This window comes from Manis pentadactyla, chromosome 17 (genome assembly GCF_030020395.1).
Source record: "Manis pentadactyla isolate mManPen7 chromosome 17, mManPen7.hap1, whole genome shotgun sequence".
In the NCBI taxonomy this organism is placed as follows: domain Eukaryota; kingdom Metazoa; phylum Chordata; class Mammalia; order Pholidota; family Manidae; genus Manis; species Manis pentadactyla.
In genome coordinates, this window is record NC_080035.1 from 8346283 (window position 1) to 8373950 (window position 27668).

The 27668-nt window shown below is 40.9% G+C and overlaps 1 protein-coding gene across 1 annotated transcript; it reads left to right on the top strand.

The window, feature by feature from the left end:
• The first annotated feature begins 12753 nt into the window (after positions 1-12753).
• On the top strand, positions 12754-26054 carry MED4 (mediator complex subunit 4). The gene is made up of 7 exons (XM_036889702.2): positions 12754-12913; positions 15277-15343; positions 18995-19165; positions 21029-21086; positions 22323-22409; positions 23367-23498; positions 25330-26054. Exons 1-7 carry the CDS (start codon positions 12789-12791, stop codon positions 25500-25502), a joined length of 813 nt encoding a protein of 270 aa, XP_036745597.2. The 5' UTR covers positions 12754-12788; the 3' UTR covers positions 25503-26054.
• Positions 26055-27668: the final 1614 nt, after the last annotated feature.

The following is a 27668-nucleotide window of genomic DNA, read 5'->3' on the forward strand; positions in this document are numbered from 1 at the left end:
CCATGATGGGAAGGAAAGCAGCCCTTTTTGTGCGTGAGGGCAAGGGAGGTTGGAGCTCAAGAAATTCTGCCATGCTGTAAAGTGTAAGCTGTGGGATTAGGGTGACAAGAATGCAGGGTATATTGGAGTTGGGAGGCAGTGAGTTGAAAAGACTGCCATTACACCAAAAGAAGCATCCTGGTTGTGTAAAAGTTTTAGAGTCGGAGGTGGGGGTGTAGATAGAGAGGCAGTGAAGTGCGCTGGAGGGGGGAGGGGTTGGGCCTACACAGTGGTGGATGGTGAGATTATCTGCGTATTCTGGTTCCCATAGGGGTATGTCTGCCAGGGGGCAGAGGAGTGGTCCTTCTGCATGGAAGGAGTAGTTGGAAATATTAAGGGGCACGGCGGCCAGCATTGGGTGCTGTAGTGATGCGCACAAGAAACAATTGGCGGTGTTGAGGGTGTGGTTGAGAAAGATGATGATGTCTTGAATGAGCTGTAACCAAGAGTAGGAGAAATTAGAAGAGGGGTGGGGATAGGAAGATGAAGAGGCGCCGTCAAATGTTTGAATAATGACTTTTTCGGAATGTTTGATATCTGATGCAACTTGAGAGATCTGGGAATGAGAAGGAACATACTCTCGAGAGATATGAAGGGTACCGTGGGGGGTCGAGGACCCCCCATAGTAAACTGAGGCTGTGACTCCGGCAGCCCATCGAGGGTCCCAGGGATCAGGGATTGATAAGGAGAATGAGCTGTTGGGATATTTTATGAAACGGTTGGAGGAGTAATACTGTGGGTACCGAGAGTCACCCATGTAGTGAATGGCACAAGACCAGTAGGGACATCCCCCTTAGGTGTCTGGCCACTGCCTGCATGAGGCTTGTTTTTGGTTGTAGAGGAAGCAGAGGTAGGGAGTGAAAAGGGGGCTGCTAGTGAACACTTCGGTGGAGGGAGGAAAGTGAAGGTACAAAGGCTCGGAGCAGCCTTTCAGAGGGCAGTCTGATGTGGCAATGAGGGTAGTAACTTTTGTTTGATGCTGTGTGTAAGTCTGTCTGACCTTGAATCGCCATACAAAGGAGGCTGAGGTGAAGGGGAAGACAATAGAAATGAAGAACGAGAGCAAGAGAGCAGTAAAGGAAGAAAAGGTCATGATTCGGGTATGGATGGCAAAGGGGGTGAACGGGAGATGAGGAGTTTCAAGGGATCAGAGGGATGAAGCGTGGAAGAGTAGAAAGCATCTTGGGCTTATCCGAAGGACTCTGGGTTGGGTCTTGGGTGTCCAGAGGAGGTGGGTCCTGGGTGTTTGGTTTCAACCTGGAGATATGAATCCAAGGGGGTGACAGAGTTATCAGGCAGTGAGAGCTTAGCGGCCGAGGGGGTGCAAAGAATGACTGGGTGTGGACCTTCCCATTTTGGGGTGAGAGGGGGCTTATTTTCTGGAGGCTTATAAAACACTAGTTGACCGGGTCGTAAGACAGGAGGGTTTTGGGAAGCGGATGGATCTGGGAGGAGCCAATCCTGATATTTCCATAATTCAATGCGGAGGAGAAAGAGTAGCGGAAGGGCCATGTTGGGAGGAATTGGTCCTTTGTGGGGAGGGAGCACTGGGGGTAAAATTGGGCGGCCGTACATGATCTCAAAGGGTGACAAGAAGGAAGGTTTTTTTGGGAGGGCCCGAATGCGGAGTAGAGCTAAGGGAAGTAAGCGAACCCAGTCCAGGTGTAATTCCAGAGATAGTTTGGTCAGGACATCTTTTAGAGTCCTATTGGCTCTTTCTACTTTTCCCGAAGCCTGTGGTCGATAAGGACAGTGCAGATGCCAGGGGAGTGAGAGTGACTTGGAGAGGTTCTGAATGATTTGGGCAGTGAACTCAGGGCCGTTATCTGATTGGAGGGAAGTGGGCATACAGAACCTAGGAAAGATCTGGGTGAGGAGGATAGAGGCAACCGCGGACGCTCGTTTGTTAGTGGTGGGGAAAGCTTTGACCCATCCTGAAAATGTATCTACTAACACGAGTAGGTATCTGGTATGCCGTATGGGGGGCATGTTAGTGAAGTCTATTTGCCAATCTGCAGTGGAGACATTACCCCTTGCTTGATGAGCTGGGAAGGGTCAGGCCTTGAAGGGGGTATTAGGGTTAGTGCGTTGGCAGATGGTGCTCCTGCGGGTGATTTGGTTAAGTAGGGTTTTGTCTTCAGGAGAGAGAGAGAAAAAAAGGATTGTAAAAAATGGATCAAGGATTGGGGGCTAGGATGGAACAGATCATGTAAGAGGCAGAAGAGAGACTCTCTGTCCTGGGAATAGAGGGTGTCTTGTGATAAGGCTAAAACCGCAAGGGCAGACGGATCGCTGTCTCGTGTGTCTTCCAATAGGGCAACTGACCAGGCTACTCTGTCAGCTTTGTTGTTACCCCTTGTAATGGGGGAGTCATCTTTTTGATGTGATTTGCAGTGGACTATTTCCAGTCAGTGTGGGAGTTGTGAAGCCTCTATAAGTTTGGTAATTAAGGCTGAATTAGTGATAGAATTTCCTTTTGTGGTGAGAAGGCCTTGTTCTTTCCATACTGCTGCATGGGACAAGAGAATGTGGAATACGTATTTGGAATCAGTGTACAGTGTGAGAGATGTGGCCCGGGCTAGAGTGCAAGCTCTGGTGGCCGCAATGAGTTCGGCCTGTTGATTGGTTGTACCAGAGGGTAGGGCTTGTGCTTCGATGACATCTTTGAGGGAGACTACTGCATATCCTGCATAGTGGGTGCCCTCATGTTTAAAGGAGGACCCATCAGTAAACCAGATGAGGTTGGAGTGTGAGAGGGCTCCTCCGGAGATCATGGAGTGGCACGGAAGGAAGTTGTGAAGGGCTTCCAGGCAATCATGCAAGGGAGTATGAGGAGAGTAGGGTAGAGGAAGAAGAGTGGCCGGATTCAGGGGCAGGCAGGGGAGGAAAGAAATGTCTGGATTTTGGAGGAAAGAGGACAGTAAGGTCAGGAGTCTGGAGGGAGGGAGAGTCTGTAAACTTTTGTAGGTTAAGAGATCCTTTAGGTGATGGGACAGAATGGTAAGGGGCGCCCCGAATGTCAGTTTATGAGCTTCCTTCTGCAAGAGCTGTCCAGCGGCTAATGCCTGCAGGTAGGGGGCCCATCCCCGAACTGTGCAGTCTAATTGCTTGGAAAGATAAGCTACTGGGGCAAAGGATGGGCCATAATGTTGGCCTAGGACTCCTAGAGCTTGACTGGACCTCTCATGAATGTATAATGAGAAGGGCTTCAACAAATCAGGAAGATGGAGAGCTGGGGCTTCCACAAGGGCTCCACGGAGCTTAATGAAGGAGTGTCGGGGTGAGGAGGATAATGGTTCTTCAGGGGGGCCCTTGCTGAGGTTGTATAGGGGTCTTGCCAACAGGGAGAAGTTAGGGATCCACGCTCTAAAATACCCAGCCAGGCCTAGAAAGAAAAGGATTTCTGTCTTGGTTTTGGGAATGGGCAGGTCAGAGAGGAGTTGTTTTCTGTCCAAGGTAATGGACTTTCTTTGTTGAGATAGAAGAAATCCGAGGTAAGTGACAGAAGAGGAAGAGATTTGAGCTTTGACAGGGGATACCCGGTAACCTCTGGAAGCTAGAAGGTTAAGTAGGGAGGCAGTGTCAAGTTGAGACTGTTCCCACAAGGGACTGCAGAGTAGAAGATCTTATTGTAGAAGCAGAGAAGAAGCTTATTGTAATAAGGTGGACTCAGAGTGATCATGATGAAACTGTTTGAGGTCCTGAGCTAGGACCTGTCCAAAAATATGGGGACTATCTCAGAAACCTTGTGACAAAACTGTCCAAGTGAGTTGTTCAGAATGTCTTGTGTATGGGTCCGTCCATGTGAAGGTGAAAAAATCTTGGGAGGAGGGGTCCAGAGGGATAGAAAAAATGCGTCCTTGAGATCTAGGACTGAGAAGTGGGAGGCCGAGGCAAGGATCCATGATTAAAAGGGTGTATGGATTTGGAACTAAGGAATGGATAGGGACGATGGCCATGTTAATGAGGCGGAGATCTTGGACTAGGCAGAAAGATCCGTTGGTTTTCTTAACAGCTAATATGGGGGTATTAAACGGAGAGTGAGTGGGTCTGAGGTAATTTCTGTTTAAAAGGTCCTGAATGATGGGTTGGAGGCCTATGAGGGCTGAAGTGGTTAGGGGGTATTGGGCCTGACAGATATACTGTGAGGGGTCCCGTAATTTAATAGAGGCAGGAGGACATAGAGCCATGGAGGGACTTGTAATGTCCCAGACCTTGGGATCTACAGGGTGTATGAGGGTGAAACTGGAGCTTTCATTGGATAGAGGGGGGTCATCGGCTATGAGGGCCATCAGAAAGGGCATACTGGGGACTGTGGGAGTGGATATAGTTATGGAAACATGGAGGAGAGAAAGGATTTTCCGTCCTAGTAAAGGGATGGGACACTGGGGCATAACCAGGAAGGAGTGGGAAAAAGGTATGGGATTGTCCTGGATTGTGCATAAAAGGGGAGGGGTTTTCAATGGGAAGATCTGTTTTCCTCCTACCCCGACTATAGGAGTAATGGCTGGCGTGGTAGGGCCCTGGTATTCTCGCAAGACTGAGAAGGTGGCTCCTGTATCTAGGAGGAAGGAGATGGGGCAGCCGTCTACTGTTAAAGTAACCCTGGGCTCCTGTTTGGTGATGGAAATGGTCGGGCGAGAAGACCCCGGGGCCTGTCAATCCTCCTCCGCCAGTCCCACTATGGCGGGCTTAGGATGGGGGTTGTTCGTCCAGTCTCCCCTTCCGGTGGCTGGGCAATCAGACCCCCAGTGGCCCTTTTTGTGGCATCTGGGGCATGGGGGTGGTAGGAGATCTGCGGGAGGGGCATGCCCTTGACCAATGTCCTTCTTTCCCTCACTTGAAACAAGCTCCTGGGGGGTGCTTATTTGTGGAGGGGCGCCCAGGTTGTGGTTTTATCAGCTGGGCCAATATCTGAAAGTTGGCCTGATCAGCCTTTTGTTTACGGCGTTCTTTCTCCTCCTCGCAGTTATGGAAGACTTTAAAGGCCACTGTTAGGATCTCAGTCTGCAGGGTAGTGGGGCCCTGTTCTAACTTTTAGAGTTTAGCTTTAATGTCGGGGTAGCTTTGAGCCAGGAAGTATGTCATAAGGATATGTCTTCCGTCCAGCGTTTCTGGGTCTAGGCTGGTAACTGTAATAGGGCTTGGGTGAGTCTATCTAGGAATTCGGAGGGAGTTTCTTCCTTTTTTTGAATTATGTCCTGGAGCTTTTGAAAATTGACTATTTTATGAGCTGCCTTTTTCAGACCTGCTATTAAGCAGGAGGTGAAAATATCCCGAGAGCGGAGACCTACAGCGGTGTTATAATCTCAGTGAGGGTCTTGTTCGGGGACAGTGGTGGGGCCAGTGGGATAGGTGGGGTCAGTCCTGTGGGTTTCGGTAGCGTGTGTTTGGGCAAAGTCCCAAACTCATCTATGCTCTTCAGGAAGGAGGGTATTGTCTAGGAGCATGAAAATGTCATGATGTGTGAGGCTGTAAGACTGGAGGGTCCACTGAAACTCCCTGATATATGTCGTGGGATCAGTGGAAAAGGAACCAAGGCGTTTTTCAAGTTGGGCTAAATCCCCTAAGGAGAAAGGTACGTGAACTCGCACGATGCCTTCGGGTCCCACACCTCTCTGAGGGGGGCGATAATTTGGGGAGGCCCCCGGGATCGAGTCTGAGGGGGACTGAAGGGTTCTGGCTCAGTCTGTGGGGGAGAAACAGGTGATGAGGGCAAAGATGGAGGAGGCCCCTGGGACCTAGTTAAAGGGGGGCTGAAAGGCTCAGGCTCAATCCGCAGGGGAGGGGCAGGTGAGGGGGGTGAAGGCGGAGGAGGTGAGATGGGGGAGGAGATGGTGGGAGAGGAAGGGGGAAGGGCTGTTGTAAGAGAAGAAGGGGAAGGGAGTGGGCGGGAGGCCTCTGCAGGGGAGGAGGTGGAGGTGGCGGCGATGGCGGAAGAGGGTGGAGGGGTTTAGGAGGGGGAGGGGCTGAAGGAGGAAGCCTGTATGGCGGAGGTTTGTCAGCTGGGTTAAAGGTAATCGAAGAGGGACTGGGAGTGTGTGGAGGGGAGGGAGGCGGCCTGCAGGCTAGGAGAACTTGGGGCGGGAAACAGGTGGTGCAGAGGCAGGGATTTTGGGCTAGGAGGCGAAAAGCCTCGATATAGGGAATCTCCTTCCATTTTTTCAGGCGCTGGCAGTAGTTAAAAAGATCACGAGTGATGTTAGGATCAAGAGTTCCCCCTGTGGGCCATTGGTTGTGATTGTCTAGGGGGTATGTCAGCCAATCTTGGGAGCAGTATTTATGGAGAAGTTTTGGTTTTATATCAGGCGTCAGGGAGAGGGTGGCTAGATGCTTGAGCAGGCATTCAAGAGGTGAGCTTCCAGGGAGGGATGAGGAGGCTCCCATGGCTAAAGGACAGAGAAGGAGACACACAGGCGAAGACGAACGGAGACCCTCGGACTGGGAGCAGACGGCAAGGAGACAGAGGGCGTCCCCGATGATCTTTGGGGGTCTGCGGAAACTCGTATACGAGTCGGAATTTCTTAGGAAGTGTGGGTCGTCACCCAGACTTCTCTAGGAAGGCAGAGTGCCGGAGTCACGAGGAACCTAGTACTAGGAATTTTGGGCGGAAGGAACGGAAGGAGAAATGGGGGAAAAAGGGAGCGTTCTCATCCGCAAAGGAGTCTCCTCGTTTATGGCTGTTGAAGGGGGGCCTGAGGGTCTGCCGCAGCCGTGAAAGCCTGAGGCGGGGAGAGTTCCCTCCTCGTCCCCGAGCGTCAGGGCCTTGCCGGACGATCACGGTCAATGGCACTGCGATAGCTCGGGGAAGAGCAGCCTGCTCTGGGGGAAAACTTACCCAAAGGCCAGAGAGGAGTGGTGAGTGTGAGGAGCCAGCGCCGGAAAAAGAGGACGAGGGCAAGCTGCTGCTGGTGTCGGGGGAAGACGGGGCCCAGTTGGGGTGTCCCGTCTCCCGGGTTTCAGCACCAAAATGAAAGGAAGGAGCAACACACAGCAGCAATTCACCTGAGAGTTCCACTTTATAGGGGAAAAGTACTAGGTTATATAGGGAGGGACATAAACTGATTGAGGTGTCACTTCAATGGGACTGGTGGCTATTGGCCAGGTGCTGGGATTGGGGGGTGGGGGCGAAAGGTGATTGGGCCTCGGGTGGCGCTGGCGGGAACCAAAGACCCAGAAGAGAAGCAGGAAGTTTGCCATCTTACGCGTGGGGGCCCTTCAATACTTTTCTCTAAAATCACCCTCATTTTTATTAGAAGTAACCAGGTTAAGAAAATAATTAACAGCTGGCTTGATTATTTGCATAAGTGCAGCAAGAAGAGCAATTGATTACACAGGCTCTTTTAAATACACTTTGCTGAAACTTTTTGTAAGGAATTTCAGATTAAATTTTTAAGGGCTTCTTGAGGCCAGAAAGCCAAGCCAGACTTGCCATGAGCTTGTGCCTTCAGTACCTGTAGATTTGGGTGAATTCTTCTCTTCTTGAGGTTCCTGCACCTGCCAGGAAGTGACCTTCCTTACTCACCTGGTAAGGCTGCTGGAAACTCTGTAAGCAAGGTACCAGGTCAGTTCTTCTAAGGGGCTTTGTTGGCTTTATAAAGTCAATCTTAGTTCCTTAAAGTTGTTCATATCTGAGTTTATGCACATGTCTCTCAGGTATGACATTCCAGTCAAAGCCTTGGTAGTATAAACGGTGTTTTTAATTAGTCTTCTTACAAGGAAAGCAGATTCTTATTGAACTTGTGCAACTAAACATACTGCCATGGAATATAAAAATAGTCACTGAAAGTTTTTAAATTCTGGAGGGATGAGGTAGAGAGAAAGATAAATGTTTCAATTCTGCTTATAACGATAGTCATTTACTAAACTGTTGTCAGCTTAAGAGAACAAGCTTAAAACACTTTATCAGCAACATTTGAAACAAAAAGACACAAAATCATTTTCTTTAGTTTATGTAATCTTATGTAACTAATACCTGTTCTGCTGAAATCCAGTTCTTTACTAGTTTAGGAATAATAAAACAGTGACTATAAATGACAAAAGACTTACAAATGACAATGGCTAAAGACTTGATGAGAACTTACTGTAAGAGTTGATATAAGAAAATTTGGGTATTTCTGTAACACAAAACATTCAGTAACAAAGTTTAGCATCATTCTCTTTGACAGTGCTTTCCTGGTAAATATATGTATATATCAGATAAATAAGCCAAATTAGTCAAATACTTTCTCCAATGAGAAAAAATTCCTCTGACATGTTCCAGGGGCCCTCTGGAAAATATCAGAGTTAACTAGAGGTAAAAGCACCTTTTTGCATTTGATTTTTTTTGGGGGGGGCACTTGCTTAAATAGGATTATAGGTTGCTATGAAGCAATACTTATCTATTTAACCAGAATGATAACAAAATATTTCAAAGGCAAATAAAAGTTACACAGTTGTTAACAAACTTTAGCTTTTAGTCTTTTTAATATTAAGATTTCATTAAAAAAAAAATATTCCGGCAACTCCCTGAGACTTTAAGCATGAGAAACTGCTTTGATAAAACAATTAGAGAACCTTTTGCAATCTTTCAACATTTAGAGCTGACTAACAGTTAAAGAAAACTTTGTTTTTTTTTAAACTGGAAACAAAAATTCTAATTTTGCTGTGCACTTGATATCAAGACTCACTTTCTTTAATTTCACTTAGCACGACTATATCTGTAAGAATATAGTAATTTATTCTTCATTTGCCCCATGGTCCCAAGCACATAAGCTGGTGAGAATTAAGCAACAGGCTGAGAGGATCCACCACAACAAAAGGCACCACGCTGCTGCACCACACTGCTCTCTCTCTCTTTGTTTCTGTCTCTCTGTCCCCCTTTAAATAAATAGCTGTAGTTTAGAACAAAGTTACTTTCTTTTATCAAAAAACACATTCTTTAGCATGCAGATGAGTTTTCATTCTTTATACCTTCTCTTATTAAAACATACATCTTTTAGCATAGAGAAATGTTTTCCTTATTTAAGTAGTTTTCATTAGAACTTAAAATCATTTGATACTTTAACTTTCAGTGAACACTGAAAAATAGGCCACCGTAAACTGTTACACTAGCATTCTTCAGATTGATACATCTATGAACATATAGTATCATTTTTGGAAATGTGCTTTACAACACAATTTCTCATTAGGCACAAAATATGTCTATATAACTTAGCAAACTTTAAAAATTTTGGTTACCACAAATATTCTCAGGCTGTTTGCATATATACACACTGTTATACATTAATACAGTATTATTATTAAGATGCTTATTTGCTACACTTGTTTACTTATTTTTAGCAACCATGCTAGATTACTTAGAAAACTTTTACTAAACATTAGACAAAGTCAAGCTTTTCTTTAAGCATCTTCTTGAAATGTTTAACAGGTAACATCAACTTAAATGACTTTAAGTAAACTTTGGCAGCTGATAACTATAAGGACATGCACGCCTCAGCCAAACCCAAATTAGCATTAATGCTTAACATTTTTTATCAGATTTTCTGGAAGTTTTAGAATGCCCAATTTTCACAAGCGCTTGTCTTTAAATCAATTTCATTAATACCATCTGGAGGTAGAAAGATATTTTCATTTACACACTTAGACACACAAACATACAGACTGAGTATTAGTGATAAGGTTCCCTCTGGCAGCCATCCGACATTGAAAACTGGCTACTCACTAGAACAAAAAGTCTGCCACTGACCCTTCTGGACTTCCACACTGAGGTAAAAGAGTGGTTGGATTAAATGTTCCCTCCGGCAGCCAGCCAACGTCAAAGGACGGCCACTCGGAGGTGCAGAAAACACAAAATTTTCCCTGACGTCCGTGCTCAAATTGTGAGCTCTCTCCCTAACATCTGAGAAAAATGGTCTGTCATGAGAGAAGGGGGTCGTCTGAGTCTGTCCCATTTCTTCTGTCAACAAGACTAAGACAAACACGACAAACAACAAACAGGCGCCTACAGAGAAGAATCTGCCACGGCCGTGGAGGCAAAACTGAAAGTAAGTTGAGGGCCTGTTGGACTGCAGCAGCAGCCGACTTTCCTCACAGATGAGGACTTCATCCTCCAGACGGGGGCAAGGGACGTCTCCCAAGACCCCCGGTCGACGACCTGCCAGCACATCCGCCTAAGTCAATGCCGACCCTGATACAGATTGGAGCTCCTACAGGCTTATACAGGCTTCAGGCTTGTTCGAAAACAAAAACAGTGAGACACAGACAAAGACAGACAGATAACTGAGTGCACTCACCAGCCGGCACAGGGCTCTCCCGGTCGGGGGTCCTGGGGGTCTCTGGGATCCCGGATGAGCCCCCAAATGTTGTGCCCAAAGTCGCGAATCCCAGAAGACCACCAAGGAGCTAACACCGATGCAAAAGCAAAGAGCCTTTATTCGAGCTAGCTCGAGCTCAGTCTCTCATCTACACCAACGCAGTGGCAAGATGCCAGAAGGAATTTCCTGCCTTGATTTCTCTTTGAGATACTGGAGTCTTGGTCTGGGAGCATATCAAAAGGCCGCCTGCCCAGCCCCCAAGGTGGGCTGAGGTATTGTCTGTTTGCTAAAGAGTAAGTTAAGAATTTTACTTGTTAAACTTCCTGGGTGTTAAAGTGCAATCTTATCTTTAAGGTGGAATCCTTCCTGCCTTTTACTATGTTGTTTATACCTGGGCTTACTTGCTAAATCAGTTGCCCAGTTTGCAAATCACTTCATCAGATCTGAAGGAGGAAAGACAGCACATAGCCCTGGGCCTTTTAGCATGCTAAAGTGAATCTTACACGATTACAAATGATTAGCATAATAAAAACATGTGCTACTCTTCTTTATCTGAGGAATATTAACTGATCTCACTGAAGAATGACTCTAGAGCTTAATGTTTAACACAGAGTTTTGGTAGGGGGTTTCCTTGCATGTAGTTACATTGCTCTGACTGTAAATATCCTGCCTTGCTTTTTCCAGAGGCCCTCACCCTACTCTAAGTCCATGGTTCCTGTCTCAGTACTATATTGATTCATTCAGTTCAACAGTCATCATGAACGATGAGCAAAACATTTTGTTGGAAGACACATGATTATAACGATGGATTATGAATATGTGGAAATGGTCCAAACATCTATTGTCAGATGAATGGCTAAGCAAAATGTGATATATACACAGAATGGAATATTAGTCTTAAAAAGGAAAGAAATTCTGACACATACCAAAATATGAATGAACCTAGAAGACTTAATGCTAAGTGAAATAAGCCAGTCGGGAAATGACAACTACTGTATGGGTTCACTCATCTGAAGTACCTAGCACAGTCAAAATCATAAAGACAAAGTTAGGACGGTGGTTGCCAAGGGTAGGGAAAGAAATAGTGGGGAGTTTAACTGATACAGCTTTAGTTTCGCAAGACGAAAAGAGGTCTGGAGATGGATGTCTGTGCTGGCTGCATAACGATATGAATTATACTTAATGTCACCGAACTGTACACGTAAACATAGTTAAGATGGTATATTTTATGAGTATTTACCACAATAAAGAAAAATTGAAGGAAAAAAAGATTGATTATGGCTGTTGTCTTAAGGTGCGTACAGCCTCCATGAGAGTCTAAACAGGAGAGTGGGAATAGCGTCGTGGGGATGCAGGCCAAGGACAGGTTAATACTGAGACTGCAGCAATACTATTAGGAAGGAAAATAGATATGAGCCGGGTGGAAAGAGAAAAAGGCCAGAAAGTCCATTAAAAAAGACCCCAAATTAATCAATTAAAGCTCAAACAGCCAAGAGCAACTTGGCCTGGAATCTTTGAATATTTCCCAGATAAAGGAAGGTCCCTCAGCACTGCCCATGTCTTTCTTGTGTTAATCATGCAGGCCCAGGTTACTTTCTTTACTTTTACCTATATGTTGTTTTTTCTCCTTCCGGCCCTAATTAAGTAGTTTGTAACCTAGGCAACTAATTTGGCATGCAGGCCCAGCCATAAACAACACCGCGAAAGGCAGGAAGGATTCCATCCTAAAGATTGTATTTTAATACCCAGGAAGTTAAAAATGTAAAATTCTTAACTTACTCTTGAGCAAACAGACAATAGCTCAGCCCACCGTGGGGGCTGGGCAGGCAGCCTGTTTGATCTGCTCTGTGTTAAGTTAATTCTAAGTATTCAAAGACCACTTGACAAGTCTGCACCCCCAGCCCTTAGTCACATTCCTAAAGAATCCTAAAAAGTGGGAACCCCCGGCCTTTCGGGACGCTCCTCTCTCTGAGGTCACCCACACTTTCTAAGTGGGTAACCTTTTAATCTTAAACTTTCTCTCTCTAAACCTTTCAGGTGCCTCTCCTTGCTGAGGCCGCCTGCTGCACTTCTCTATGTCACTTTAAATAAAACTTTTACTCTGCTTCACTACTGTGTCTCTGCCCTTCAATTCTTTGTCGCGGCAGGGACAAGGACGGAGGAAAATACACAACGCTCCCCCAACAATACATAAGTCATTACGTAATTCCCTCAAATGCTTAAGATCCGCTGAGCAGAAGGCTCCCCTTCCTGCTTGAGAACCAGAAGGCACAGGAGAAAGCGGGCCGTCGCGCCCCCAGCTGTCTGGCTCCGCTCCCGGGTCGGCCTGAGCCCGTCGGACGCACCTCCACGGGCGCAGGGGGCGCTCTGGCCAGCCTCTCCTCCCGCCGCCTCGGTGACCCTTTCTTTCGTCCCCGCCCGCCGCGCGCGGCTGCACAGACGCCTGCAGGGACCATGGCTACGGCCTTGGGCGGTGAGAAGGAGAAGGAGCGGCCCGGGGGCGGCTCGGGAGCGGCGGGCGGTAACAGCACGCGAGAGCGGCTGCTGTCTGCGCTGGAAGATCTCGAGGTCTTGTCGAGGTAATGCCGTCGCCAGAGGGCCAGGCTGGGGCTGGGCTGCGAGGACTCCCTCCAGCCCGGCCGGGCCTGCGTTGGCGCGGGTTCCCGGGGCTCGGCCGGGAGGCCGTGCACGAGTGTCGTGGGCCTGGCGCCCGCAGTCCGCCCGGGCGGCATCTTGTCCCCTTAGAGGACACTAATAGTGACAGTGACCCCGGAAGCCCCAGACGGTCAGACCCTGGCGGACCTTAGAGGTCGCGCGGTGTGACTCCCTGCATCCACAGGCGTTTAAGGAACTTGTCCTGGGTTACTTGCGCCGAGGGACGGTAGTGTTGGGGGGACTGCATGCCGACGTGGAGGAGCCCTGTGTCAAGGGGAAGAGACTCGAGTAAACAGTGGGGCGGAAGCTGTTTTTATCAGAGGCGTGCGCTGCGTGCTGCTGGAGCATTAGGACTGGGCGCCTCTCCCGGTTGCAGTAGGGGGAAAGCTGCTTGGAGAAAAAGGACTGCCTGGGAAAATGAGTTCACCGGAGTCACTAGGCGGCAGGTAGCCGGAACAGCCTGTGCAGAGGCCAGGAAACATGAACACGACCTACTTGTTGGAATTGCAAGCTTGGGTTAGTTGGAGTGCAGGGTGTGTCGCAGAGGAAGGAGTGAATTTGTATGTCATTCTCCTTATCCTGTCATCTTTTATGGTAACCTGTTAGGTTGAAGCTTCCTTAAGTCCCTCACATTCACCTCAATGTTAAAATTGTTTGGTTTATCTTTGATCTCTTCTTCCCATCACCACTGTCATTACTATTTCTTGTGCAGCCTCCTACCAGTTTTACTTGCCGTAATGCTTCTGCACTTTATCCTTTGACATTGCCCAAGAACAGAGCTATCTTTTTAAAAGGCATTTTGTCTCACTTTTCTGCTTTGAAATATTTGGTAGGTTCTCTTTGCCCAATGAGATAAAATCCATACTCCCTAGCTTAGTGTGTGATAAGGCCATTCTCTATCTCCTTTTCATCCATCCTGTTACCCTGATTTGCTGCCACACTCCTCCGCCTTCCATACCCGTCTCTCTAGCCTGGGTGCATGTTCCCCATTCTTCTTCATCTTCAGTGCCGTTCTCGCTCCACCTCCAACCTGATGGATAATTCCTTCATCCTTAAGAATCCAACTCACATGTCACCTTTTCTGTGGCCAACATTCTCTGACAGCTTTAGGATAAATCGTATATATTGTACTACCTGATTTGTTCTTAGAGCCTTTTATCATTGCTGTGAGTTTATTCTTGCCATAGCAAGCACTACTTACAAGATTACTAGGTCATGATTGTTTATAGTTCATAATGCGTGATCAAAACCGAAAGTTTCTGTGATGACTGCCCTTGTACTGTTCACCATGTAAGAACGTATTCACTATGTAAGAATTTGTTCACCATGTAAGAACTTGTTCGTTATGCTTCAGAAGATTGGAGACTGACGAGAATTAGGCTTGGGGTGGATTAATGATTGTGCATTGAGCTTTGACTCCCCTATAAAGAATTTTATTGTTAACAACCATTTGATCAATAAATATGAGAGGTGACCTCTCAAAAAAAAAGAAAAGATTACTAGGTCAGCACAATATTAAATGGTGTAATAAAGCCTAAAATCACACAAACACCAGAAGTTAAATACTTACATGTTTAATCCACTATTTAGACTGTGTTAGAGTCAAATACTGCCTGACAACAGATAGGACACGTGGAATTTTCGGCCAGACAGCAGTCATTACAGTGAGCAAGAAACTCACAAAGGCAGCTGTCTAAATGGGTTGTTCTATGTAAATATTTACACAGATTAATGCAAGTGCTGTCTCCTTCTTTGTTAGTTTTGTAGTTTGTGATGGAGAACTTGTTAGTGTCCTCTAGTTAAGCCTATCAAATGAATACTAATGAATGATTTTTTAGTAAAAAGACCTTAGCAAGATAGAGTTTGTGGTATGAAGTTTGCAGTTAAATTGTATTTAGTATTAGGGCAGACTCTTGATGAATTATTTTGATTTTTCCCTGGTTCTTTACATTTGTCCTTTGCAAATTTCTCTTGAATCTTCCCTAGCATTCAACAACTCTGTTTACAATAATAATTTATTGGCATTTCTGTAATGGATATGAATTTATATAACTGGAGTGACAAGTAAAACTTGCATAAATGGATCTGTTAACAGGTACAACTGAGTCTCCATGAGCATTCACTGCAGCAGGTAAGAGCTGAAGTCCACAGTTACGGTGGACTGTGGGGCAGTGGCTGTGAGTACTCAGCATGTTGTGGGTACCGTGAATCCAGCAAGACAGGCTGAGATCAATTAAGAAAGGCTCTATTGTATTTATTTTGCTAAGGTTTTTTTTTTCTTTTTTAGAGAACTTATAGAAATGTTGGCAATTTCAAGAAACCAAAAGTTGTTACAGACTGAGGAGGAAAACCAGGTAAGTGGTTTCTTTTTGAATTAAAAAGAAAAACCTTCATCATTTCTGAAATTTTCCTATTTATATTTATTTTGTAAGAATAGGAACATTTTATTCTACCAAATTATTAATTGCAACTTGTAAATTGATTTTTTTTGCATCGTTTAAATAAGATAATGTGCTTGGGAAGAAATAGTTGACTAATGGTTTAGCAGTATTTTATTATTTTCTCTCATAGTTTCTAGGTACACATTTATTGATTTTTGTCTTTTGACTTAACCAACGAAGGTTTGTTAATGGATATTAAAACAGTATTTGGGATCAAAAAAGTTAATGCTGTCATTAAGTAGCTCTTATTGTAGGCTTGGTTTCCCTAATGCAGCTTGAGAATGAAGACATAAAAGTGCATGTAAGTGTTAATAGAGGTTATTTTGTGGGTCTTGAGTTTACAAGTAGTTTTTATTAATACCTTTCTGCACTTTGTAATTTTTCACAATGAACAGATTTTTTTTCTTTTTAAAGAGGGTATCTTTACAGGAAGACTATCCTTTTTAAAGATGCGAACAGAGGAGGAAACAGCCCCTAGTAGATCTCTTCTCCTTACCTTCTGCCCCATGTTATCTTAGTTTTATCTTATGATGTGTTTTGAGGGCAGATAAATTTGATGTACTCTCAATAGTGAAGTGTCAGAAAACTTGTTTTCTTCAAGGATTAATCCCCTCATGAGAAGAGTGGGAATCAGGTAGGGCTACAAGTTTTAAAAAGCTGCTAATTTTAGGGGTATTAGGGTTGTTTTTTGCTTGTTGATTTTGTTTTGAGAAAAAGAGCCTACAGAGAAATGTGTTAATAGAAGAATCCCAGTCTCAGATACTTTATTAATAATTACCCTGTGGGATTAAATAGGAATTTATTACAAAATGAGCACAAAATCAAATGAGCAAGTTTTAACTTCACTTCCTAGGCACTATTACCCGTTTACTATGAGCCAGGCACACAGATTATTCGGTAGGTCATAACTAAGACCTGCATAATCAACACTAATGTTTCTTACACTTTTCAAGGACTACCAGTTCTGTCCTTAAAAATAACAGTACCTAATCACCTAAGGTTGTTGTGATGACTGATGATAATATATGCTAAGTATGCATAGGAAGAGCTCAATAAAGGCTAGTCATCATCACTATCCCACTACAGAATTAAACCTTGGACTTACTACTGTGAATTCCTATAAAACTTTCATTGAAACTGTTAAATTTTAGTGGGATGTACCCATTTGAAAATTTTCTAGCCATCATTTTATTTGAATTTTCATATATTCATATAATGTAGACTTTTAGTTAGAAAGGATCTTAATGGTCTTCAGTTGAATCTCCTGTGGATTGAACTCCAGGGGTGGATAAGTGAGCTATAGGTTAATGGGTGAAAACTGAAACAGTGTCTTCTGACATTAGTTGAATAGTTTTTCTCTATTCAGTAATAAAGTCTAAAAAATAATCTTAACTATTCTCTGGAAGTATACAAAATAGGTCAAACTGTAAACTTCTTGAAAGTTGTCATGGAACTAACAAGTACTACCACTTTGGTTATTAACTTTTTAAATGTAGCTTTTTTAGAAATGAAAGCCTAGCTTTCCTCTCCTGTGACTTGAGTAGAATGAGAATTACAGGTCTATTAAATAAAATACACATTTTTTTACAGAAATGCTTTCTATTATAATAAATACTCGTTCTAGTAAAATACTCTTAATGCTTTCTGTGTTATGCTCTTTAACCCTTACAGTTTTTGCTCTATCTGTATACCTTTTGAAATTCCCCCCTTTTTAAACCATCTTCATCCTAAGGTACTGTACATGAAATCACAGATTTAATGTTAGTTTTATTTTTTCTTGAGCATATTAGCACTGATGTGTAACTGAAAGTTTTTAAGCACCATAGAAATACTTATCATAAAAGATAATATTTCTTTATCAGTTCAATTCTGAAGTAGGTAAAATGAGGCATTCACTATACTTGTATTTTGTCAGGTTTCCTTATATTATATTTTATTTTACTCATTTATTTGCTATAATAGTTGGTTATATACAGTTTGTGACTTTAAAAAAAAATTGTGCATTTTGTCATAGTGTCTTTGCTCTTGTTTAGTGCTTTGAGATTTTTTGTTCAGTTTAACTGAGACGTAATTGATATAGAATACTGTATCATTTTTAAGTGTGTAATCCATGATTTGAGATACATCTATATATATAGATAGAGTACAGATATAGGTAGAGTGAAATGATTATTACAATAAGTTTAGTTAATATCCATCACCTCACATAGTTACATTTTTTTTTCTTGTGATAAGAACTTTGAAGAAAATAGCAGGGAAAGTGACACCTTTTCATGTACCTATTGGTGATTTGTATGTCTCAAAATTTTTTTAATTCAGTTTCTTTGCATGGTTTTAAGAACGTTTTGAAGTTGCTACAATTTAATTTCTTAGCAACTTTCAAATACACAGTATAGTATTATTAACTGCAGCCACAATACTCTGCATTAGATCCCCAGAACTAATTTAACTTATAACTGGAAGTTTGTACCTATTGACCACCTTAATTCTTCTTCCTGCCCTGCCTCTGACAATGACCAGTTTGATCTCTTTTTCTGTGAGTTTGGCTTTTTTGGATTTCACATGTACATGAGATAATATAGTATTTGTCTTTGTCTGTCTGACTTATTTCACTTAGTATGATGCTCACAAGGTCTATCCATGTCACAAAAGGCAGGATTTCCTCCCTTTTATGGCTGAAAAATATTCCATTGTCTTTACACATTTTCTTTATCCATTCATCCATCAATGGACATTTAGGTTGCTTCTATGTCTTGTATTGTAAATATTGCAGTTGTAAAGATGCCTGAATATGTGGGTGTAGGTATCTTATTGAGTGATTTTGTTTTTCTCAGATAAATACACAGAAGTAGAATTGTTGGATCATATGGTAGTTCTGTTTTTATTTTTAGGTAACCTCTGTACTGTTTTCCACAGTGGTTGTACAAATTTACATTCCTGTCAACAGTGTACAAGGATTCCCTTTTCTCCATATCCTTGCTTTTCTCCATTTCCACATTTCTTGTGTTGTTGACATTAGTCACTTTGACTGGTTTACAGTAATACCCAATTGCAGTTTTGCTTTGTATTCCTCTGATGATTAGTGATGTTCACTGTCCTTTCATGTACCTTTGGCCATTTGTTTATCTTTGGAAAAATGTCTGTTCAGTTCTTCTGCCCATTTTTTAATTGTATTGTTTTGTAAAAGTTTTGAAATTCAATAAATGATCTCAAACACCAAATTGGGGGGAACCTCCATTACATTATATTTTTAAGGATAAACTTTAAATTTTTATCTTCCCAGGAAATTTAATAAATCTGCTTATTTTGGCATATTGCTAGTTCTGAAAGGCTTGTTTTGTATAAAAGCTTAGCATATAATTAGGAAAAGTAGAAAATCTTTATATTAATATGTTTCCAAATAATCATAGGTAAGGTAATTTTATTCTTAACAGTGCTTAGAAATAATAGCTTGAAGGTGTTAAAATTTTAAAGCCTAGCTAATTCACATTTGGATTCTTTTTTTCATTGGAATGTAGCTTTTCAGTATTCTCCTGTCTGCTTTAATCAACCATTATCTGACAGGTCCTGGAGATGTTAATTCACAGAGATGGGGAATTTCAAGAGTTAATGAAATTGGCACTTAATCAGGGAAAAATCCATCATGAAATGCAAGTTTTAGAAAAAGAAGTAGAGAAGAGAGACAGTGATATTCAACAACTACAAAAACAACTAAAGGAAGCAGAACAAATACTGGTAAGTTGACAGAGGCTGATTCTTAAAGTTAAAAAAGATATTGCCTAATCTATTTCTGAAACGTAAATCTATTATCAGTATTTTGAAGTGGCAGGAAACTTGTCTTTCCAAGTCTGAAAGTGACAATTTGTCAGTCTGATTAAATGAGAGGTCATTGCCATTCCTTTTTTTACTTCCTGTTTTCAGGTAGTCTGCACTACTTTTGAACCATATTTTCATTATTTAAAGATTTCACAGGATTAAATTAATAGAAATGGTAAGTTTTACTTTTAACCTGTACTGGTAAAAGTTTTCAGTTATTAGTAGTCTAAACCTTCAGCTTTTAAAATATTTTGAAATCAGTAAAATATGTACCAATTTTATAAATTGGTTAAAATTTACATTAGTTTATTTAGTCTGTCATTCTAAACTAGCTGGGATTTGAATATATGTCAAGGACTCATGTTTTCCTTTCTTGTTTTTGGCTGTTGTTTAAAAGATGCAATTTATTTGCTATTATTTGCCAGTTATTTCACTAAATACTAACTAATATAATTTTATGTGGTGGTATTGCAGACAGCTGAGTTTGATTCTCATATGAACCAGACATTGCTGGCATCCTTATCCCTGATGAATCTCTTCAAAATGTGTCAAAATGGGCTCTCATACATAGAAACCTGTGTGGTTGAGGGTAAATTAACCAGTCCTGCTGAAGAAGCAACCTTGAGTGAATGCTTTTTCAGAAATATATTGTAAAATCTGTTTTCCATTAGGAACATAGTATTTGCTTATTTAAAGGTACAGAAAGTATAGTAAAGTAGAAAGAAGAAAAAATAGGGACCGTTATTTCCACGGTTCAAAGACTGTCACTATTCACAGTTTTGTGCATTTCCTTTTAGTCTCAGATATATTAATTTTTTATTTTGTAATTAACAGGGCATTTTTCCTTTAATTATATCCTCTTCATTTATTTTTCCAAATTCCTGTTGTAAATAGTGTTTTGATGAATATCCTTGCAAAACAGCTTTTTTTTCTTCTGTATTTTGGAATATATTCTTTAGATGAGATTTCCAAAAAAGTAATTATTGAGTTAAAGAAAGTGAACACAAGGACCACAAAAAGATTGAGTTTTACGGTTTAGGTAAATAGCAGCTAACATTTATTGAGCACTTGTGCACCAGATACTGTGTTTGCATTTAACATGTTTTGTCTCAATCTTAACAATTATAAGAGGTTGATAGTATTATTCTATTTTATAGGTGAAAAACCAAGATTTTAATTGAATAACTGCATTGCTTATGGAGGGTAAAAAGTAGAGATGGAACTTAAACCTGGATCTCTCTGACTCTAATCACTGCGTTATATTTGAGAATGCATGTACTGGATTAACTTACCCTTTAGTGTACTTTTGTGAGGGTGGGGGTTAGTGAGAGTTTTTCATTATACTAGTCCTTAAGCATGGAGGTAATGGTAATGTATAAATGAATAAAGACTGTCAATCTAAGAATGTATCTTGTAAACTAAAAAAAAAAATTTGATATTTTATCCTTGAATTAGGTACCAGAATAGGATGCTTTGGGGGTGGTATGTAGTCTGGATCTCTTCTGCATGTTTGTGATAGACGTTAGGAAGCAATCCAGCTTATACTTTAACAACAAATTTGTAAATGGATACTGACTCATGAATGTATAATATTTTCTCATTAACTAACTGATGCAAATGATACTACTCACATGGTGTTTCAGAACATTACAAATAATTTGTGGGGATTTCCAAATTTTGTATATCGTGCCTATGGGATAAATTACTTTGTGAAGCCAAAAACTGTACTTGATGTAGCTACGAATAAACCATACTTATTTTTTTTAATGTTGTTTAAATTAGGCAACAGCTGTTTACCAAGCAAAAGAAAAACTCAAATCAATAGAAAAAGCAAGAAAAGGTTAGTACTGTGAACACTGAACAACATCCTAAAAATCCAAGTTTTGGTTTCAAGAAATTGATGAGAGTATTTTTGGTAATCACGCTGCTGTTGAAAAGGTTCCAATAAATTTTCATTGTAAAGTGTCTGCTGTGTTCTAGCACTGTGCTAGTTATTGTTAGAGAGGTATCTCATCTCTTTTCAGGTTATAAGAAGCAATATAAAGCAAGTTATGGCTGTGTACCCCAATGTGCAGTACAGATGGTGGGTTTATAAAATTGTTGGGAGAAGGGAAGACAACCATGGGCTGGAAGCAAGTGGGATTTCAGTTGGATCTTGCAAGATAGGACAGAATGAGAGGGAACATCTATTGGACAACTGGAGTGGGACTAGAACCTGAAGTCAGAAATAGACATAGACGTGGCTTTGGGATGTGTGCACTTTTAGTAGTGCAGAAGCCTGGCATGACTCTTTTTTCTGGCCCTGTTTCTCTCTCTAAAAGGCTTCCATTTTTGATCTTACAGTTTGCATACTAAAATCAGATTAAAATGAAAACTTTGGCCACTTGTTTTTCAGTTATTTGTAGATACAATTTACATTTAGTCATCTCAGTTGTCTGACTTTCCTCTTCTTTTCCTGTTTCACATAGCTATTGTTAATGTTGGGTGTGTGTTTCTTCCAGATTTTTTTTGATCTGTAATCCATACATAACAAGAACAATAGCAAATACATACATGTACATATATTCTAAAACAAAACCAGGTCATGCTATATGTATTTATCAGTTTTCTTTTTTCCACCTAATGAATATATTGTGGACTCTTTCTACCTACATCTACTTATACAGCCTTAGGGTGACATTAAGCAAACAATTGAGTGGTATAGTGTGAAGTGCTGCCCTGATTTAATAGCTTGCATGTCATTGGGAGAAGAAACACTTTTCTCTACTTTATTTGTGTTTACTGTTGCTTTCAGAACAATAAGAGTATTTAATGATAGTTAATAATTGACATTATTGAGTGTAATCATGCTAGTGTCCCAAATTTGATACTTGAATTTTGTTGGCTGATTTTTCTCAATATCTTGCCCTTTAGTTTGGAAATACATAATTTTAAGTTTCACTGTACATAATAGGCATTATTAGGGAAGGGAGGTAACTCAGATTATCCTGTTTTCAGATAATTTAAAATTAGATGTGATATATAACTGTGATGTATGTTTACTAGACTAAAATGTTATGCTGTCCTCTTGACTCAGGTGCTATCTCCTCTGAAGAAATAATTAAGTATGCACATAGGATTAGTGCAAGTAATGCTGTGTGCGCCCCACTGACCTGGGTTCCAGGTAAAAATACTTCTCTTTTTATTAGATACATGTGGTTTTGAAAAATCTTAGGTGACTATACATTAAAGCAAGAAAGAAAGATTTAAATATAGAATATCCTTAAAAACAACTACTACATATTTTCATGTCTTTAATGTCTTATAAGTAATAATATAGGGCCATGGGTTTTATCATTTTGGTTTCTACAAAACTATTGCCACTAGGGACTGTGTTTCTTTCCTTTTTAAAAAGTAATAACTAACTTTAGTACAGGGTAATATGTGATGATTCTAAAGCTATAGATTTATATGCCTGTAAAACCCAGGCTTCCCGGAAGCCAGTTTCTTAGAGCCATTAGGATTTCCACAAGAGTTCCAGCCTGGCAAACAGGCCATCCCAGCCCTGAGGTGATGAAGCTGAAGCCCTGAGCACCCAGCAGCAGAACACAGGCCTCTGCAAAGAGCTGGAGTGATTACCAACAGCAAAAAGTAACTAGCTGCAGCCTATGTTGGCAGTAGGGAAAACATTCATAAGCACAGACCTAAGATAGAGCAGCAGTATTTTGGGAGGAGTGGGAGATAGTTACTCAAGTTCAGTAACTCCTGATGGTGGCATTTTACCATACTAAAAACACTTAGGGTAACTGCAGTTGTGGCAGGAAGTAATCGAGTTTATGAGAAATACTACCAAAAGGTTAGTCCAAATCTAGCCAAGTTTTGATCAGTCCAAAACTGAACAGTATGATTTCCTGATTGGAAATGAACAGTATTGGCCTTATATTCCACTGGAAGTTCTAGGAATTCGTCTTTAAAGAGGTTGGTTAGAAAAAGGTTGTAATTCAGACAACCCTGCCAATAAGCACTCCAGTCCTTTCTGTCTTATAAAAAAAAGTGTCAAGATCTGTTTTCCCTCGAAGTATATACCATTGTGATTTTCTTACTAGAAAATGCAGGTAAATCAGTTTTTATTTTTTTTTAGGGGACCCACGGAGACCATACCCAACTGATTTAGAGATGAGAAGTGGATTATTGGGTCAGATGAACAATCCTTCCACTAATGGTGTGAATGGTCATTTACCAGGGGATGCACTTGCAGCAGGCAGATTGCCAGGTAACATTAATCAGAATGCTTTCAAACAGACCAAGGGTTTTCAGGCATCATGACGGAATATCTGGCTGTTGAACAAGTTTCAGGCTCCATACCCAACTCATTTTAACAGCTAGGTTCTCTGTCAGTTTATTGTGCTCTCTGCTGAGTTGAAAGATGTTCTAGATGGAGGTTATGAAATTAGAATAAAGTGACTCTTTCTCTCCGTTTGTTAATATGCCATTTTCCTCAGGCAGTTAGGCCTTCCCTCTTTTGTTACTAAGCTTAAAGCTTTTTTAAAATTGTGAAACATATTGTATAAGCAGAATAAGAGATGCAAATGTTTGATTAAAGAATACAAAGTGAACACACTCCCGAAGAACCCAGATTAACAAAATTACTAACAAATCTTTTTATATACATTTTAATAACTGAATAAACTAACGTTTTTGTAAGACTCCCTTTCATTCTCAGCTTCAGCCTTAAATTTTGCATATAGGTTTGTGTTATTCTGTATTATAGTCTATAATTTATATTATGTTCTCCATCTATTACCTCCTGGGGTGAGTTGTTTTGATTTGGTAGAACACTTAAAAGTAAAAAGAGCCATAAGAAAAGGAAAAATATTACCCTTTTTTGAGTGATTATTTTATCTTTTTCATTTTTCCTGTATTTACATATTGTTAAAAACATGCTATAGATAATGCTTTTTTAAATGTTTCATTATAAGGATGTACTATTATTAAAAATGCTACTTTGTAAGCATAAGCATTGTTTTTGTTAACCACCTAAAGTACAAACTGGGAACTCAACTATACATTAGTTTCCCTGGATATCATTCTTCCCATTGTGATTGTATCATATCTATGTCAGTCCAGTCAGGAGAGAGAAACCACACCAGCAATATGAATCAGGAAAATTTAAAGAATTATCAGCTATAGTAACAAGATATTAATGACTAAAGGATTAAGATAACTATTTTTTATAAACCAGTAATAACAGATATGGGGAGCAGCTAAGGCCAAGGAAGGGGCCAACCGAGACGACTCCTCCCCAGCCCCAGCCCAAGCCTGAAGGTCAGACATGGTACCTGGGGTGGAGAAGGTATAGCTGTGGCCCCTACAGAGGAGGCATTCACAGGTCAGAGCTGGCAAACAGGAAATCATCTCTTAGGGTTCTGGGGAGACATGCTCAGAAGCCTACCTTTGGAATAACAGTTAAACTTACTGGGAAGCCACCCTCTGGGGTGCCACTGAAACTTGTTGGGTTTGAACACCACTTGATGGTCTGCACACCAACCAGGCATCACAGAGCAGGAAGGAAAACATCGGATGCAGGAAGAGATGCCTGTTCCTCTTGTAGACTCCCTCCAGTAGCCCCTACTAACAAAGCCTAACATTGTGGCTGCTGGCAAAGCAGAAATATTTTCAGGTTCAGGGGGAAGAAGAGTGGATCTGAAGCTGAAGAGGCAGTTTAAACTTAATACTTAGTATATGACATGTTATTAGTTGTTTATAATATATATAGAGAGAATATGTATTAGACATAACACATGGGCATATAATATATGTAGATACAGGAAGTATTTGATTTGTAATTGTGAATGTCTTACAAAAGAAAGATTAGGTCAACTGACAATGAATAGTTACAGATAAGTCTGTTATTTTAAAAACAAAACACAGGTTCTAGTTACTAATATGTGATTTTCCTTGATAAATTTGGCTAGCTACGTATTTTGATTTCTAGCCTTAAAACAATATTTACTTCAGATTATTTGCTTGAAGGGAAAAGTACTTAAGAAGGAGATTAATTACTAGTAGAAGTGTTCTTACATTTGCTGATTTCTTTTCCCCAGATGTCCTTGCTCCGCAGTATCCATGGCAGTCAAATGATATGTCAGTGAATATGTTACCACCAAATCACAGTAACGACTTTTTGTTGGAACCTCCAGGGCATAACAAAGAAAATGAAGATGACGTAGAGGTCATGTCCACAGACTCCTCGAGCAGTAGTAGTGATTCTGATTAAAAAATACCATAAAAGACAAAAAGCATACAGAATTGTATGCTGTAGAATTCTGTGTCTTAAACAATAGCAAACTTGTAAAAGTAACCAGGTAATAATGGCTATAGTGGAATTGTGCAGCCCGTTAAAATCACAGTGGACTTTCTTTTTAAAACCAAAAATCATGGTTTCAGTTCTAAGCCACTAGTTAAATTTTTAGGGAATAATCCAAAACTGTTGGAAAAGATGATTCAGTTCATTACCATCTAACCCTGTTCTGGTTGTGTTGGGCTTGTACATAGTAGTTCTGGAAGTAAGATTTGAGGGAAATGACCCATGTATGTGTCACTAATAGGCCCCTTGGGATTATTTAGAAGAGTATTAAAGGCAGTGGATCACTGAATGTGCAACATATCTCAAAGTAACAAGAACTAAAGTAAAGGCTATTAGTTGCTGTCACAGGGACAGAAGAATTCTCAATTTGTACTATTTGTAATTATTGTAATTTTTGTAAATAAACTCACTTTTGTTTGTACTCTGCTTTTTCTCTAATAAACCTTCAGTGTAGGTAGGAAATTATTTCTGTAAATCTAGTTGCATCTTACACATAAATAGAGTTCTTTAGTGTGAATGAACATGGTGTAATGCATACATCTGAACTGGTAATCATAACTGGTAGGTTTCTCAGAGGTCCATATTGCCATTCTTAGAAGAAAAAAATGAAGTAGCTTTTGAATAATTGAAAACACTTGTAATATGTCTGATCTTAAGAGTTACAAATTGTATGAAAGGTTTGAGAATGGAAACTGTCTGTCTCTTGCCTTCACTTCCCATCTTCTGCAGTTCCCAGAAGGAATCACTTTAAACCACTTTTCACTTCCCCAAATCATGTTCACCAACCCAGGAGCTCTCGGAACTTCATCCTTTTGGGTTTTTATGGAGGCTTCATTACATAGCACGATTGAGTAAATCATTGGCCATTAGTGATTCAACCTCCAGCTCCTCCCTCCCAGAAGTTCGAATGGGACTGAAAATTCCAACCCTCTAATCAAAAGATCGGCTCCTTTAGCAACCAGTCCCCATCAGGTGCTTTTCTAAAAGTCACTCATTAACATAACAGTAACATCTCCATTCTCAACACTTAGGGAATTCTAAGAGTTTTGAGAGCTGTGAGCCTAGAACTGTGGATAAAGACCAAATATATATATATATATTTCTTATAAATCACAGTATGTAGGGCATGACTGGCACACAACTCAGCCAATAACATCACCCAAGAGCCTGTATAAACCTAGTAATTCATGAATGTTTATTGTAACGAGATAGTTGCTTTTTTATTTTAGATTCAGATTGGTATGTAAGTTTGCATATTAAGTCCCTTGTTTAATCAATGTATATAATACACTTAAGACCACTATACTGAATTCAGTTAATCAATGTTTTAATTAACATGTATTTTTGTTGTATCTTTTAACAAATTTGTTTTTTCAGCAATTTTTATAAGACCCAATCCTTGGTCATGATAATTATCTCCCCAATCATGTTTGTATGGGTAAATGATTTTGTTTTTAACTACTGACTTTATGGTCATTCAATGGATTTTTGTTGCCCCAAAGTGGGTAATACTTATATTCCTTAAATAAGGCATACTAGCTCGTAAATCTTTTGCTGAAATCTCCCTTTTAAAGTCAAAAAAAAAATCAAAGAATTAGTGATCATATGGAATAGGTTTCAGTTACACTGAACTCCCATTGATTGGTGCTGGTTGCTGTTGAAAAGTCTTCCTGGGCTGATCTGGGGTCAGTCAGTGAGAAGGAATATTTGCCATTACGATGCTGTCTGGTGCCCACAGATACCCATAGCTATCTCCCTTCCCTCCCCTCTCCTTATGTTTGAACACCTTCCAGATGCTGAGGATTCAGTAATGTGTAAGCCCTACCTTTCTGGACTTTATGAGATGGGGCATGGAGGGACAGATAATAAGCGCTTACATAAATGAATAGGACAAATCCAGATAGTGGTAAATTTAGTAAGGAAAATAAGTTCCAAATTCAACACTTATGGCAACATCCTTGCTTTTCAAATAAGGTAAATACCTCCTAAGTTGTGTAAGGGACCAGAAGGGTGTCCAAAGACAAATACATATATAAGTGTTAAAGTTATTATGATTAAAGATATTATGGCAAAAAG

Excerpts from the sequence above, each read along its gene's own strand:
- MED4 (XM_036889702.2), top strand. The coding sequence starts at position 12,789 with ATGGCTACGGCCTTGGGCGGTGAGAAGGAGAAGGAGCGGCCCGGGGGC. Across the intron at positions 12,914-15,276 it reads GATCTCGAGGTCTTGTCGAG|AGAACTTATAGAAATGTTGG; the intron begins GTAATGCCGTCG and ends TTTCTTTTTTAG. Across the intron at positions 19,166-21,028 it reads AGGAAGCAGAACAAATACTG|GCAACAGCTGTTTACCAAGC; the intron begins GTAAGTTGACAG and ends TGTTTAAATTAG.